The sequence below is a fragment of the Ranitomeya imitator genome, chromosome 1 (assembly GCF_032444005.1).
Source record: "Ranitomeya imitator isolate aRanImi1 chromosome 1, aRanImi1.pri, whole genome shotgun sequence".
NCBI lineage: Eukaryota > Metazoa > Chordata > Amphibia > Anura > Dendrobatidae > Ranitomeya > Ranitomeya imitator.
Window position 1 is genome coordinate 953,232,032 of NC_091282.1, and position 16,362 is coordinate 953,248,393.

Consider the following 16,362-nt stretch of genomic DNA (forward strand, 5'->3'; position numbering starts at 1 on the left):
AGACATCGGAATGTAAGTATGTAGTGTTTTTTTTTACTTTTACAATGGTAACCAGGGTAAATATCGGGTTACTAAGCGCGGCCCTGCACTTAGTAACCCGATGTTTACCCTGGTTACCCGGGGACTTCAGCATCGTTGAAGACAGTTTCAACGATGCCGAAGTCTTTCCCCGGATCTTTGGTCGCTGGAGAGAGCTGTCTGTCTGACAACTCCCCAGCGACCACACAGCGACTTACCAACGATCACGGCCAGGTCGTATCGCTGGTCGTGATCGTTGGTAAGTCGTTTAGTGTAACGGTACCTTTAGACTCTAGAGGATATTAGTATCACGCCTGGTGGTTGTGGAACCACTGTGTCACGGACTGGGAAGAGCCTGGAGGGGTAAGCGACCACCTTGATCTTCGCTAGAGCCCTTGATGGTGTTGTTAGACTTGAGCTGCCATAAGAGAATTAAAGGAAATTTGTCATCCGAAAAATCGTATTTGAGCTAAGGCCACCGGAATCAGGGGCTTATCTACAGCATTCAACAGGGCAGACAAAGTACGCCTGCGCCGGAGCTGCGGCAGGAAGACAAGAAGAGGATGCCGGACCGCGATGCCCATCGGACCGGACCGCAGCGAGACCGCCCCTGGGTGAGTATAATATAACCTGGTTTTCTCATCTTTCAGGTTACATTGGGGGCTTATCTACAGCATTTCAGAATGCTGTAGATAAGCCCCTGATGCCGGTGGCCTTAGTTCATATACGATTTTTGGGGTGACAGATTCCCTTTAAGCAAGGCCTGTCACTGGAGCTAGCAGAGGTAGGTAACTGTGCCTTCATGGCTAGGGTCTTTTATACACCTGTGACAATGGAATTGAAAAAAAAACTGGAACAGAATTTAATGATAAGAGAGATGTTCTACATTTAGGAAAGTACACCACACTGCTCTACAATAACTAAAATCACAAAATGCGCAAATATTCACCTTCCTTGGGTCCACTGACTGCTATCCACCAGGTTTTGGTCACATTGACAGCATGCATAACTACTAGATAGACGGCTGCAGCCAAAACACCAAGACCCGAGCAAAAGCGGGAAGCCAGTGCTGAATCTGATGGGGGCGAGTACTTGCTCTGTTTAGGTATTTTGGACCGTTTGTGGTCCACTTTCCTGAAGGTGGGAAACCCCTATAAGAGGTGTGTTCCAATACTTTTGAATATATGATGCAATGTCTACAATTTATCATTCTGAAGGTCATGCTGTATATCTCACAATGGCTTTTCTACTGTAGGCTGGATACAATTTTATCCACTACTCAGCAAGTGCAGGACTAGATAAGTATCGGTAGGCAGAATGTGGATGTAAAGCTATGTCTGTGCTTGTGTATCTTTCCCAATGATAACTATAATGTTGCCATGTTTGACTATTTGAGGCTGAAAGCAAAATGCCCTTTCCTATGCAGAAAGACACTGCAAAGAAATGTATACCAAATCAAATGGGGTAGGTTTCTTTACAGTGGGTCCCCATTGTGGATGGATTGATACCCATGCAGACTGTGCACACTGACAGGCCCATATCTCCTGAACATGTGTGCCTGACAGTGGGCACAAACGTGGAATTCTTGAAGCAAGAATTTCCACATTTGTCTTTTCGGTGCTGAGGTTTCCACTAGAGTATTACAGGACTAATGGTCCTTTCCTCTCGACTAGCACTGTGGCGGCATTCCCTACTTGTAACAGTGGGCACAAACACAGTGCGGACCAAGTTTTAACCACTTTTTTCTTTCACTGATAGTGATCATATTTTGAAAAAGATGGATTAGAAACTTAAACATACATAACGATTAGTAAAACTACATTTATACAATGATTAAAAAGAGAAACCTGTTATCAGGATTTTATACCCCAAGCTAATGGCGTGTACGAATATGCAATTTAATACTGAGTAAGTCCTTACTTTTCCTGTACAAATCTGTTCTGGTGCTTTAGAGAATAGTATAGCTATAATTGTATGCTAATGAGTTACAAGTGCAATGGGCGGCCCCTGCATTTATAGCCCTCCTGCCTTCTATACTTATGCCCCACCTCCTGCCAGGGAATAGGCAGAGAAGGCAGGAGAGCTGGAGGGGCAGGGCCTGCCCACTGCACTTGTAACTCATTAGCATACAATTATAACTATGGATTTCTCTCAAACAGCAAGACAGATTTTTACAAAAAAAATAAGAATTTACTCAATATTAAGTCGCCTCTACATACATGCCAGTTTTGGAGTATAAAACTCTGATGACAGGTTCTCCTTGAGCTTTATTTATATATAAATGTATTAACCTCTTTAACTTCGTGTTCTCATCTTCTAATCGCTATCAGAAAATGAATGAATTTAAGAATCAACTGTCTAGCCGTAGAGTAACCAGATCACACAGAAGCTCTCGAGTCCCCATAGATCCCATCATCCTTACCTCTCCATCCAGCAGGATATTGTGAGGAGACAGCGCCCGGTGGACAATGCGATGACAGTTCAAATATTCCAATCCCTGAAGGGCTTCAAAAGCAATGTGCAAAATCTTCAAAGGGCTGACGGATGAGAGAAAGAGACAAAGTGCAGGCTTTGAGAAATGCTAACAAAAAAATGGTTATGAATATGATTTCCAATGTACTAAAAAGAGCAGTTCTAGGACAACTTGTATAAAGAGCGATCATTCACAGGCATTTATACATGTATCCGGAGACACTCGGCACTGGACATATAGCAGGTAGTCAAAGGTGGTGATCAATGGACTGGAATCTTCTTGCATTTCGTGTTCAGCCTTTCCAGTCTGAAATGGCTAATTACAAGTCATCACTAGCCAGAATATAGAGGAAGCGCCTGCTCCGGAGGGCTTGGCAGGAGTATGTACCACAAAGATCACCATTTGAATGGTCACATGAATCTACAGGGAATCTGCCAATAACATCAACTCAACGCCTCCAAACTGCATATACCGGCATGCAGGTCTAGGGATTGAATCCATAAACACCGTTACATCTTGCTCTCTATTACTGCATTTCCAAGTAATTAGTGTTTGATTGATCTGCAAATTAGATGTTAAGTGCTCTGGGTGTTATGAACTGGTGATTCAGAACCACAATGGACCTGGTGGTTAAGAGCACACAAAGTGACCTGATAGTTACTAATAACATAGGACGAGCTCTGAGACGTGGGAACTCTGCTGACCGCAATCCCTAATCCTACCACACCACACTAGAGGTAGCCGTGGAGCGCTCCTGACTAGACCTAGGCACCTCGGGCACAGCCTGAGAAACTACCTAGCCCTGAAGATAGAAAAATAAGCCTACCTTGCCTCAGAGAAATTCCCCAAAGGAAAAGGCAGCCCCCCACATATAATGACTGTGAGTAAAGATGAAAATACAAACACAGAGATGAAATAGATTTTAGCAAAGTGAGGCCCGACTTACTGAATAGACCGAGGATAGGAAAGATAGCTTTGCGGTCAACACAAAAACCTACAAACAACCACGCAGAGGGCGCAAAAAGACCCTCCGCACCGACTAACGGTACGGAGGTGCTCCCTCTGCGTCCCAGAGCTTCCAGCAAGCAAGACAAACCAATATAGCAAACTGGACAGAAAGAATAGCAAACAAAAGTAACACAAGCAGAACTTAGCTTATGCAGGGCAGACAGGCCACAAGAACGATCCAGGAGAGAGCAAGACCAATACTGGAACATTGACTGGAGGCCAGGAACAAAGAACTAGGTGGAGTTAAATAGAGCAGCACCTAACGACTTAACCTCGTCACCTGAGGAAGGAAACTCAGAAGCCGCAGCCCCACTCACGACCACAGGAGGGAGCTTGACCACAGAATTCACAACATCTGGGTGTGAGGGAACAATTGTTTCCCTACCCAACACCAGCCTCTTCATCTTGTTGAGAGCTCACTGTCTTTGTGACAAGGAAAATCAGGTAACAATCAAGGAAAAGATGATGGTGCTGGGTTGGAGGAAAAAACGTGGGAGGCAGTGGATTTTTAAGTGCTCTATCCCGCCCAGAGCACTTAATTCCCAATTTCCATATGAATAAAAAAGAAATCAAGCAACAACTAGAAGATATAAAGGTGTCAATGGTTTTACATTTCAAAGACCTAGGTTGATCTTACCAACAGATTCCCTACATTAAAGGGACACTGTCACCTGAATTTGGAGGGAACAATCTTTAGCCATGGAGGCGGGGTTTTTGGGTATTTGATTCACCCTTTCCTTACCCGCTGGCTGCATGCTGGCTGCAATATTGGATTGAAGTTCATTCTCTGTCCTCCATAGGACACGCCTGCGCAATGCAAGATTGCCTTGTGCAGGCATGTACTACGGAGGACAGAGAATGAACTTCAATCCAATATTGCAGCCAGCATGCAGCCGGCGGGTAAGGAAAGGGTGAATCAAACACCCAAAAACCCCGCCTCCATGGCTGAAGATTGTTCCCTCCAAATTCAGGTGACAGTGTCCCTTTAAAGGGGTGACCCCAAAGTAACATTTATTATAATCCTAAATGTGTATCTACTTAATACCATAATTAGTGATGAGCGAACGTGCTCGGAAAACGTCTTATCCAAGCACGCTCGGGTATTATCCGAGCATCTAGGCGAGCTCGTATATTATGTTCTAGTCCCTGCGGCTACATGATTGGAGGCTGGTAGACAGCCTGAACACATGTGGGGGTTGCCTGTTTGTTAGGGACTCCCCAGATGTGTTCAGGCTGTCTAACAGTGACAATGCACTCCCTCGCCGGCTCGGATGATTGGGAGCCCTCTAGCAGATTAGTAGAAGAAGGAGACTGTTTCAAAGTAGACTGAGCTGCCATAGAGAGGTAGCAGTTCCAGAATGGAACAGTACTTTTTCAGTTTTTATTTCGAGGCGTTTCATGTTCGCAGTCTTGATGTGAGCATGAAACGCATAAAATTAAAAAGTATACAATTACCATTCCATTCCAGAACTACTACTTCTCTACAGCAACATGGTCTACTTTAAAACAATCTCCTTTTTCTACTAATCGATATGCAAAAGAAGGTTTATCTTCATTTTCTGATGAGACTGCGGCTGCTGTAACATTCATGGGCTATTATTGGAGTAGAGACAAAAACAACTTTCAGGTGAGCAACTTCATAACTCCCTTCTCATCATTACCTTTCAATATCACCCTATATGACAGGGGTGGGGAACCTCAGGCCCCAGGGCCATTTACGGCCCTCGATGACCTTTGAGCAGGCTCCCGAGCAGATTCTCAGGGGTCGCATTCTTGGGCAGGGAAGTGTATTTTGATTGCCACCAGCTCATTAATTTCTTCTTGCTCTGTTAGCACACACACGCAGTTTTCACTACTGAACACTGAAGGGCATGCAATGAAAGATTACGTCCTGACACCAGTGCCAGAGTCAGGATGCGCTATGTGGGTGGGGTTTGTACGGCCCCCGAAGGATGGTATAAATATCCAAATGGCCCTTGGCAGAAAAAAAGATTCCCCACCCCTGCTATATGAGCTTGTCCTGCGCCCTTTTTCCCCACCTCTAGCAGACAGACAGATTGCTAGCTAAGGCTACGTTCACATTAGCGTTCCGCAGCGGCGATGCAGCGGCAACGCGCCCCTATGTTTAACATAGGGGACGCGTGCGTTTTTTGGGTGGCGTTTTTCGACACGTGCGTCGTTTCCGACGCTAGCGTCGGACGCAAGAAAATGCAACAAGTTGCATTTTTCGTGCGTCCGATTTTCGTCAAAAAACGACGCACGCGTCGCAAAACGCAGCGTTTTTGCGCGCGTTTTGCACGCGTTTTTTGTGCGTCGTGCGTTGCGTCGCCGACGCACCGGCGCGCAACGCTAATGTGAACGTAGCCTTAGCGAATACAAGAATGTGTCAGCACAATGCGAAAAAAAGAAAGACATCAGCAATCATATTAGAGAAGCAATTGTTGCTGTCCTTCAATCTAAGAAAGGTTATATACCCCTTTTCCAAACAATTTGAAGTCCATCAAGTTATTCACAAGTAGAAAATATTAAAGACAGTTGACATGATTCCCCGGGGTGGATACTATAGTAAATTCACCCCAAGGTCAGACTGTGCAGCATTCAGAGAAATTGAAAAAAAAATCCAAGAGCTATCGCTCAGACTACAAAGTTAGCATGAAATCTTTAAGTTCATGAAAGTACAATTAGAAAAGACTAAACAAGTATGGCTTCTTTGGAAAGGTTGCCAGGAGAACTACTATATACTTGTCTAAGGGTCACTTCCGTGTGTCTGTCTGTCACGGATATTCATTGATCGCGGCCTCTGTCTGTCATGGAAATCCAAGTCGCTGGTTGGTCGCGGAGTTCCAGCCGCGCATGCGCGGTAGGAAATGCAGGATGCGAAATACGAAAAAACGATACCTTGAACGTTTTTCGTGACGATGGTCCACCAAAACACGACGGATCCAGTGCACGACGGATGCGATGTATGGCCATGCGTCGCTATCCGTCGGCAATACAAGTCTATGGGAAAAAAACGCATGCTGCGGGCACATTTGCAGGATGCGTTTTTTTTCCCAAAATGAAACATTGCGACGGAGGCCAAACGGCGCAAGTGTGAAAGTAGCCTTATAATCACATACAGCTCTGCAGTGAGATCAGGAGAGCAGAGAGCGGCCATTATACATCACACTGGTAACCATTACATACCACACTGGTAACTCCACGTCATGTAAAATAAGCTCTGGAGGCAGCGTTATCCTAAGCAGCATACACCCCATAGCCGGGAAGAGATCATTCACATAAAGTGTTAAAAGATGATTTCTCAACAAGGCATTTGCTATGAGACATACAGGTAGGGCTATTTTCAGCAGTCGATAGCCTGTGCAACCATAGTAAAAGTTTACGTAAGTCAAATGTGGTGAATGATTTCCTTTAGGCTGCCGTCACACTATCAGTATTTGGTCAGTATTTTACATCAGTATTTGTAAGCCAAAACCAGGAGTGGGTGATAAATACAGAAGTGGTGACGTGTTTCTATTATACTTTTCCTCTAATTGTTCCACTCCTGGTTTTGGCTTACTAATACTGATGTAAAATACTGACCAAATACTGCTAGTGTGACGGCAGCCTTAAAGTTGGTATGAAAAGCTAATGTTTCCATGGGGTGTACTTAATTTTTCACACAATGCTTCTGACTTTTGGCCTAGATTTTGCTAAATCAATAATAACATGGTATAATTTGTCACCTGATGTTCATATCTGAAAGCCGGAGGAATAAAGCTAATTTCCTCCAGCTTTCAGCACATCGACTGCACGGCTTTAGAATGCTATTAATCTGCACATTAACCCCATATCTGCAGGTAATACCAATTTGGGACATGGCAGATTCCCTTATAAACCATAGAATGTAAAGAGCATATTTCACTTTTAGAGGATTATGCTCATTAGTCAACAGTAGTGATGAGCGAATATACTCGTTACTCGAGTTTTCTCGAGCACACTCGGGTGTCTTCCGAGTATTTTTTTTAGTGCTCGGAAATTGTTTTTATTGCCGCAGCTGAATGATTTACATCTGTTAGCCAGCATAAGTACATGTGGGGGTTGCCTGGTTGCCACGGAATCTCTGTATGTACTTATGCTGGCTAATAAATGTAAATCATTCAGCTGCGGCAATAAAAACTAAATCTCCGAGCACTAAAAAATACTCAGAGGATACCCGAGCGTGCTCGAGAAAACTCGAGTAACGAGTATATTCGCTCATCACTACTGTTAACTAATGAGCATAATCCTCTTTTATATTTTTGGGTCTACATAGTTATATGAGGTACCATTTATTTTACCATAATACACTGGTAAAGGAAAAATTACTCTTTCTGGGATTTATGGGAATGAAATGGAATTTTGCCATTCTTATTCCTTTTTACACCATTACTGGTGCAGTAAAAAAGACATGGGGACTTTATAGTTTGGGTTAGGCTTCTTTCACACTTGCGTCAGTACGCAGCCGTCACTAAGCGTCGGCGCGACATACCGACGGACGTTGTGAAAATTTGGCACAACTTGGGCAGCGGATGCAGTTTTTCAACGCATCCGCTGCCGATTCTAAAGTTTTCTGTCAAAGGATCCATGATAAGGATTGTTTTTTTTTTAGGAACAAATGACTTTTGGATCACTTTTTACCCCATGTTAACAAAAGGTGAAGCGACCAAAATACAGCTCTTATATTTATTTTTTATTATTATTATTTATTATTATAGCACCATTTATTCCATGGCACTTTACATGTGTGGAGGGGTATACATAATAAAAACAGGTATAATAATCTTGAACAATACAAGTCACAACTGGTACAGGAGGAGAGAGGACCCTGCCCGCGAGGGCTCACAATCTACAAGGGATGGGTGAGGATACAGTAGGTGAGGATAGAGCTGGTCATGCAGCGGTTTGGTCGATCGGTGGTCACTGCAGGTTGTAAGCTTGTCGGAAGAGGTGAGACTTCAGGTTCTTTTTGAAGGTTTCGATGGTAGGTGAGAGTTTGATATGTTGTGGTAGAGAGTTCCAGAATAGGGGTGATGCGTGAGAGAAATCTTGTATGCGACTGTGGGAAGAGGAGATAAGAGGGGAGTAGAGAAGGAGATCTTGTGAGGATCAGAGGTTGCGTGCAGGAAAGTAACGGGAGACGAGATCACAGATGTATGGAGGAGACAGGTTGCGGATGGCTTTGTATGTCATGGTTAGACTTTTGTACAGGAGTCTCTGGGTAATGGGGAGCCAGTGAAAGGATTGACAGAGGGGAGAGGCTGGGGAATAGCGGGGAGACAGGTGGATTAGTCGGGCAGCTGAGTTTAGAATAGATTGGAGGGGTGAGAGAGTGTTCGAGGGGAGGCCACAGAGCAGGAGGTTACAGTAGTTGAGGCAGGAGATGATGAGGGCATGGACTATGGTTTTTGGAGATTCTCGGTTTAGGAATGTACGGATCCGTGAAATATTTTTGAGTTGAAGGTGGCAGGAAGTGGAAAGGGCTTGGTTATGCGGTTTGTAGGAGAGATCAGTGTCAAGGATTACCCCGAGACAGCGAGCTTGTGGGACTGGGGAGAGTGGGCAGCAGTTTACTGTAATGGATAGGTTCGTTGGGGGGGGGGTCGCGTGAGATGGGGCAAAGACAATGAATTCTGTTTTGTCCATGTTAAGTTGTAGAAATCTAGCGGAGAAGAAGGAAGAAATTGCAGATAGACATTGAGGGATTCTGATTAGTAGGGTGGTGATATCTGGTCCAGAGATTTAAATCTGTGTGTCATCAGCATAGAGATGATACTGAAAACCGTGAGATTCTATGAGCTGTCCCAGGCCAAAAGTGTAAATGGAGAAGAGCAGGGGCCCTATAACTGAACCTTGCGGGACTCCGACAGATAGGGGGTGAGGAGAGGAGGTGGTGTGTGAATGGGAGACGCTGAATGTTCGGTCAGTTAGGTATGAGGAGATCCAGGATAGGGCCAAGTCTGTGATGCCAAGGGATGAGAGGGTCTGTAGTAATAGGGAATGGTCCACTGTGTCAAAGGCAGAGGACAGGTCCAGGAGGAGGAGGATAGAGTAGTGTCACTTGCTCTTGGCGGTTAATAGGTCATTGGTGACCTTAGTTAGGGCAGTTTCAGTGGAGTGGTGTGACCGGAAGCCTGATTGTAAGCGGTCGAAAAGGGAGCAGGAAGATAGATGGGAGGACAGTTCAAGATGGACGTGTTGTTCCAGTAGTTTTGAGGCATGGGGGAGAAGTGATATAGGGCGATAGCTAGATACAGAGGATGGGTCAAGTGAGGCCTTTTTGAGGATAGGTGTGATTGAGGCATGTTTAAAGTTTGAGGGGAAAACACCAGCTGTTAGTGATAGGTTGAAGAGATGGGTTAGGGTTGGGATGAAGTGGGAAGGGATCGGGTCAAGTGCACAGGTGGAGAGATGCGATCTTGAGAGTAGAGTGGAGACTCGATTTTCTGTAATAGTGGAGAAGTTGGTTTTGGAGATGGAGGGCTAGGTTTTTCTCTTTTTAACAGGAAAAAACACGTAACATATTTCTAGTTCTCACTTTTACAAATATGTGTGTGCATGGATATATATACACACACACACACATACATAAACATACACAGTACAGACCAAAAGTTTGGACACACCTTCTCATTTAAAGATTTTTCTGTATTTTCATGACTATGAAAATTGTAAATTCACACTGAAGGCATCAAAACTATGAATTAACACATGTGGAATTATACACATTGTGAAACAACTGAAAATACAGGTCCTTCTCAAAAAATTAGCATATAGTGTTAAATTTCATTATTTACCATAATGTAATGATTACAATTAAACTTTCATATATTATAGATTCATTATCCACCAACTGAAATTTGTCAGGTCTTTTATTGTTTTAATACTGATGATTTTGGCATACAACTCCTGATAACCCAAAAAACCTGTCTCAATAAATTAGCATATTTCACCCATCCAATCAAATAAAAGTGTTTTTTAATAACAAACGAAAAAACCATCAAATAATAATGTTCAGTTATGCACTCAATACTTGGTCGGGAATCCTTTGGCAGAAATGACTGCTTCAATGCGGCGTGGCATGGAAGCAATCAGCCTGTGAAACTGCTGAGATGTTATGGAGGCCCAGGATGCTTCAATAGCGGCCTTAAGCTCATCCAGAGTGTTGGGTCTTGCATCTCTCAACTTTCTCTTCACAATATCCCACAGATTCTCTATGGGGTTCAGGTCAGGAGAGTTGGCAGGCCAATTGAGCACAGTAATACCATGGTCAGTAAACCATTTACCAGTGGTTTTGGCACTGTGAGCAGGTGCCAGGTCGTGCTGAAAAATGAAATCTTCATCTCCATAAAGCATTTCAGCCGATGGAAGCATGAAGTGCTCCAAAATCTCCTGATAGCTAGCTGCATTGACCCTGCCCTTGATGAAACACAGTGGACCAACACCAGCAGCTGACATGGCACCCCACACCATCACTGACTGTGGGTACTTGACACTGGACTTCAGGCATTTTGGCATTTCCTTCTCCCCAGTCTTCCTCCAGACTCTGGCGCCTTGATTTCCGAATGACATGCAAAATTTGCTTTCATCAGAAAAAGGTACTTGGGACCACTTAGCAACAGTCCAGTGCTGCTTCTCTGTAGCCCAGGTCAGGCGCCTCTGCCGCTGTTTATGGTTCAAAAGTGGCTTTACCTGGGGAATGCGGCACCTGTAGCCCATTTCCTGCACACGCCTGTGCACGGTGGCTCTGGATGTTTCCACACCAGACTCAGTCCACTGCTTCCTCAGGTTCCCCAAGGTCTGGAATCGGTCCTTCTCCACAATCTTCCTCAGGGTCCGGTCTCCTCTTCTCGTTGTACAGCGTTTTCTGCCACATTGTTTCCTTCCAACAGACTTACCGTTGAGGTGCCTTGATACAGCACTCTGGGAACAGCCTATTTGTTGAGAAATTTCTTTCTGGGTCTTACCCTCTTGCTTGAGGGTGTCAATGATGGCCTTCTTGACATCTGTCAGGTCGCTAGTCTTACCCATGATGGGGGTTTTGAGTAATGAACCAGGCAGGGAGTTTATAAAAGCCTCAGGTATCTTTTGCATGTGTTTAGAGTTAATTAGTTGATTCAGAAGATTAGGGTAATAGGTCGTTTAGAGAACCTTTTCTTGATATGCTAATTTATTGAGACAGGTTTTTTGGGTTATCAGGAGTTGTATGCCAAAATCATCAGTATTAAAACAATAAAAGACCTGACAAATTTCAGTTGGTGGATAATGAATCTATAATATATGAAAGTTTAATTGTAATCATTACATTATGGTAAATAATGAAATTTAACACTATATGCTAATTTTTTGAGAAGGACCTGTATGTCTTATATTCTAGGTTCTTCAAAGTAGCCACCTTTTGCTTTGATGACTGCGTTGCACACTCTTGGCATTCTCTTGATGAGATTCAAGAGGTAGTCACCGGCAATGGTCTTCCAACAATCTTGAAGGAGTTACCAGAGATAGTTTGCACTTGTTGGCTTTTTGGCCTTCACTCTGCGGTCCAGCTCACCCCAAACCATATCAATTGGGTTCAGGTCTGGTGACTGTGGAAGCCAGGTCATCTGGCGTAGCACCCCATCACTCTCCTTCTTGGTCAAAGAGCCCTTACACAGCCTGGAGGTGTGTTTGGAGTCATTGTCCTGTTGAAAAATAAATGATAGTCCAACTAAACGCAAACCGGATGGAATAGCATGCCGTTGCAAGATGCTGTGGTAGCCATGCTGGCTCAGTATGCCTTCAATTTTGAATAAATTCCCAACAGTGTCACCAGCAAAGCACCCCCACACCATCACACCTCCTCCACCATGCTTCACGGTGGGAACCAGGCATGTAGAGTCCATCCGTTCACCTTTTCTACGTCGCACAAAGACACGGTGGTTGGAACCAAAGATCTCAAATTTGGACTCATCAGACCAAAGCACAGATTTCCACTGGTCTAATGTCCATTCTTTGTGTTCTTTAGCCCAAACAAGTCTCTTCTGCTTGTTGCCTGTCCTTAGCAGTGGTTTCCTAGTAGCTATTTTACCATGAAGGCCTGCTGCTCAAAGTCTCCTCTTAACAGTTGTTGTAGAGATGTGTCTGCTGCTAGAACTCTGTGTGGCATTGACCTGGTCTCTAATCTGAGCTGCTGTTAACCTGCGATTTCTGAGGCTGGTGACTCTGATAAACTTATCCTCAGAAGCAGAGGTGACTCTTGGTCTTCCTGTCCTGGGGTGGTCCTCATGTGAGCCAGTTTCTTTGTAGCGCTTGATGGTTTTTGCCACTGCACTTGGGGACAGTTTCAAAGTTTTCCCAATTTTTCGGACTGACTTTCATTTCTTAAAGTAATGATGGCCACTCATTTTTCTTTACTTAGAATTTGTATTATGGCAAGAAAAATGCAGCTAACAGACTATTCAGTAGGACTATCAGCTGTGTATCCACCAGATTTCTCCTCAACACAACTGATGGTCCCTACCCCATCCATTTATAAGGCAAGAAATCCCACTTATTAAACCTGACAGGGCACAACTGTGAAGTGAAAACCATTCCCGGTGACTACCTCTTGAAGCTCATCAAGAGAATGCCAAGAGTGTGCAAAGCAGTCATCAAAGCAAAAGGTGGCTACTTTGAAGAACCTAGAATATAAGACATCATTTCAGTTGTTTCACACTTTTTTGTTAAGTATATAATTCCACATGTGATAATTCATAGTTTTGATTAGTGAATTTACAATTTTCATAGTCATGAAAATACAGAAAAATCTTTAAATGAGAAGGTGTGTCCAAACTTTTGGTCTGTACTGTATATGTGTATTTGACATCTTAGTAAATGTAATAATTGCCTAATCTGAAGCACTATCATCCAGCATATGAAGTTATGTAGTTCACATAAACGGCCTATGGGTGGCAGCAACGCACCTATCTACTAAAAATCAGAAAAATTCTAAAATGAGAGATTCTAACTGGCTCCAAATCTGAGAACTACATTCTATATATTGCCTTAATATTTAACCTCTGAAACCTTCTCTGTTAGGTCTCAAATAACTTGTGCAGACACTACATTTTAGGTAATATTTGTAAAATTAACATTTCTTTCTAGGAGTTGTAAGAGGATTGCAATGAATCACTGTCGGACATGATATAATTATTATTTATATAGCACCATTGATTCCATGGTGCTGTACATGAGAAGGGGTTACATACAAATTACAGATATCGCTTACAGTAAACAAACTAAAAATGACAGACTGATACAGAAGGGCGAGGACCCTGCTCTTGCGGGCTTACATTCTACCGGATGGTGGGGAAGGAGACAATAAGTTGAGGGTTGCAGGAGCTCCAGTGTTGGTGAGGCGGCAGCTCTGGTAGTGGTGAGGCGGCAGCGGTGTCAGTGCAGGCTGTAGGCTTTCCTGAAGAGGTGGGTTTTCAGGTTCCGTCTGAAGGATCCGAATGTGGTTGATAGTCATACACCAGTCATACACAGAAGGCGGCCCTTGAACAATATATGGGGACCATTTGAAAGCCAGTAACTCATTATAATGCAGAATTACACCTGTTTTAGGCACTTGTGCAGCTGCACAGGTTGCACAATACTATGTCGGCACCTGCAATGAACTATTCACACAATACATATTCTGCTTTTTTATTCACTGACAGAAGCAGAAACACTGTGCAATACTATCCCATATAAAACACAGACAATTACTGCGTGGTGTGGTATGGAAGCAATCAGCCTGTGGCACTTCTGAGGGGTTATGGAAGCCCAGGTTGCTATGATAGTAGCCTTCAGCTCGTCTGCATTGTTATGTCTGGTGTCAAGAGGAAGATGAGAGACAATACCCCATAGATTCTCTGTGGTTAAAGGGAACCTGTCACCCCGAAAATCGCGGGTGAGGTAATCCCACCGGCATCAGGGGCTTATCTACAGCATTCTGTAATGCTGTAGATAAGCCCCCGATGTTACCTGAAAAAGGAGAAAAAGACGTTATATTATACTCACCCAGGGGCGGTCCCGCTGCTGGTCAGGTCGGATGGGCGTCTCTGGTCCGCTGCGGCGCCTCCTATCTTCTTTCCATGACGTCCTCTTCTGATCTTCAGCCACGGCTCCGGCGCAGGCGTACTTTGTTCTGCCCTCTTGAGGGCAGAGGATAGTACTGCAGTGCGCAGGCGCCGGAAAGGTCAGAGGCCCGGCGCCTGCGCACTGCAGTACTTTGTCTGCCCTCAACAGGGCAGAGCAAAGTACGCCTGCGCTGGAGCCGTGGCTGAAGATCAGAAGAGGATGTCATGGAAAGAAGATAGGAGGCGCCGCAGCGGACCGGAGAAGCCCATCCGACCTGACCAGCAGCGGGACCGCCCCTGGGTGAGTATAATATAACGTCTTTTTCTCCTTTTTCAGGTAACATCGGGGGCTTATCTACAGCATTACAGAATGCTGCAGATAAGCCCCTGATGCCGGTGGGCTTACCTCACCCGCGATTTTCGGGGTGACAGGTTCCCTTTAAGGTCTGGCGAGTTTGCTGGCCAATCAAGCACAGTGATACTGTCTGTTTCAACCAGGTATTGGTACCTTTGGCAGTGTGGACAGGTGCCAAGTCCTGCTGGAAAATGACATTTCCATCTCCAAAAAAGTTTGTCGGCAGAGGGAAGCATGAAGTGCTCTAATATATACTGGTAGACAGCTGCGCTGACTTTGGTCCTGATAAAACACAGTGGACCTACAGCAGCAGATGACATGGCTCCCCAAACCATCACTGATTGTGGAAGCTTCACACTAGACCTCAAGCAGCTTGGATTGTGGCCTCTCCACTCTTCCTCCAGACTCTGGGACCTTGATTTCCAAATGAAATGCAAAATTTTCTTTCATCTAAAAACAACACCTTGGACCACTGAGCAACAGTCCAGTTCTTTTTCTCCTTGGCCCAAGTAAGACGTTGTCTATTGGTCATGAGTGACTTGACATAAGGAATATGACACTTGTAGCCCATGTCATGGATATGTCTGTGTGTGGTGACTCTTGAAGCAATGACTCCAGCAGCAGTCCACTCCTTGTGAATCTCCCCAAAATTTTGGAATGGCCTTTTCTTAAAAATCCTTTCAAGGCTGCGGTTATCCTGGTTACTTGTACATCTTTTTCTACCACACTTTTTTCTTCCACTCAACTTTCCATTAATATGATTGGATACATCACTCTGTGAACAGCCAGCTTCTTTAGCAATGGCATTTTGTGGCTTTCCCTCCTTGTGGAATGGGTCTGCAGTCTTTCTCACAATTGTGGAGCCTACTGAAACAGAGTAAGGGACCGTTTTAAACGCTTAGGAAGCCTTTGCAGGAGTTTTTTGTTAATTATTCTAATTTACTGAGATAATGACTTTTGGGGCGTCATTGGCTTTAAGCCATAATTATCAACATTAACAGAAATAAACACTTGAAATTGATCACTCTGTTTGTATTGACTCTATATAATATATGAGTTTCACTTTTTGCATTGAAGAACTGAAATAAATTAACTTTTTGATGATATTCTAATTTAGTGAGAAGCACTTTTACCTCATCTCCAGGCTACACCGACCACCATATCGGAACACCCAAGTTATAGGTATTCCGATATGGCGGCCGGGATTCATATCCCCCGCCAATCCGGCTGAGCGTTTCCGAGCGGGATTTGAATCCCCGCCAAGCCGCGCGGCACCGCTCATTGGCTGAGCGCCCCTGGCTGAGCGAATTAGCAGCCCGGGATTCAATCCCCCGCCAAAGCCGCGCGGCACCGCTCATTGGCTGAGCGAATGAGCAGCCCGGGATTCAATATCCCGCCAAAGCCACGCA

At 44.4% G+C, this 16,362-nt stretch overlaps 1 protein-coding gene across 2 annotated transcripts in view; it reads right to left on the reverse strand.

The window, feature by feature from the left end:
- TBCK (TBC1 domain containing kinase) overlaps positions 1-16,362 on the reverse strand; it is a 494,232-nt gene that overhangs the window by 388,799 nt on the left and 89,071 nt on the right. For both annotated transcript variants that reach the window (XM_069743716.1, XM_069743717.1), the window contains exon 4: positions 2,441-2,555. In XM_069743716.1, the coding sequence (XP_069599817.1) occupies positions 2,441-2,555 (115 nt within the window). The remainder of the gene's footprint in view (positions 1-2,440; positions 2,556-16,362) is intronic.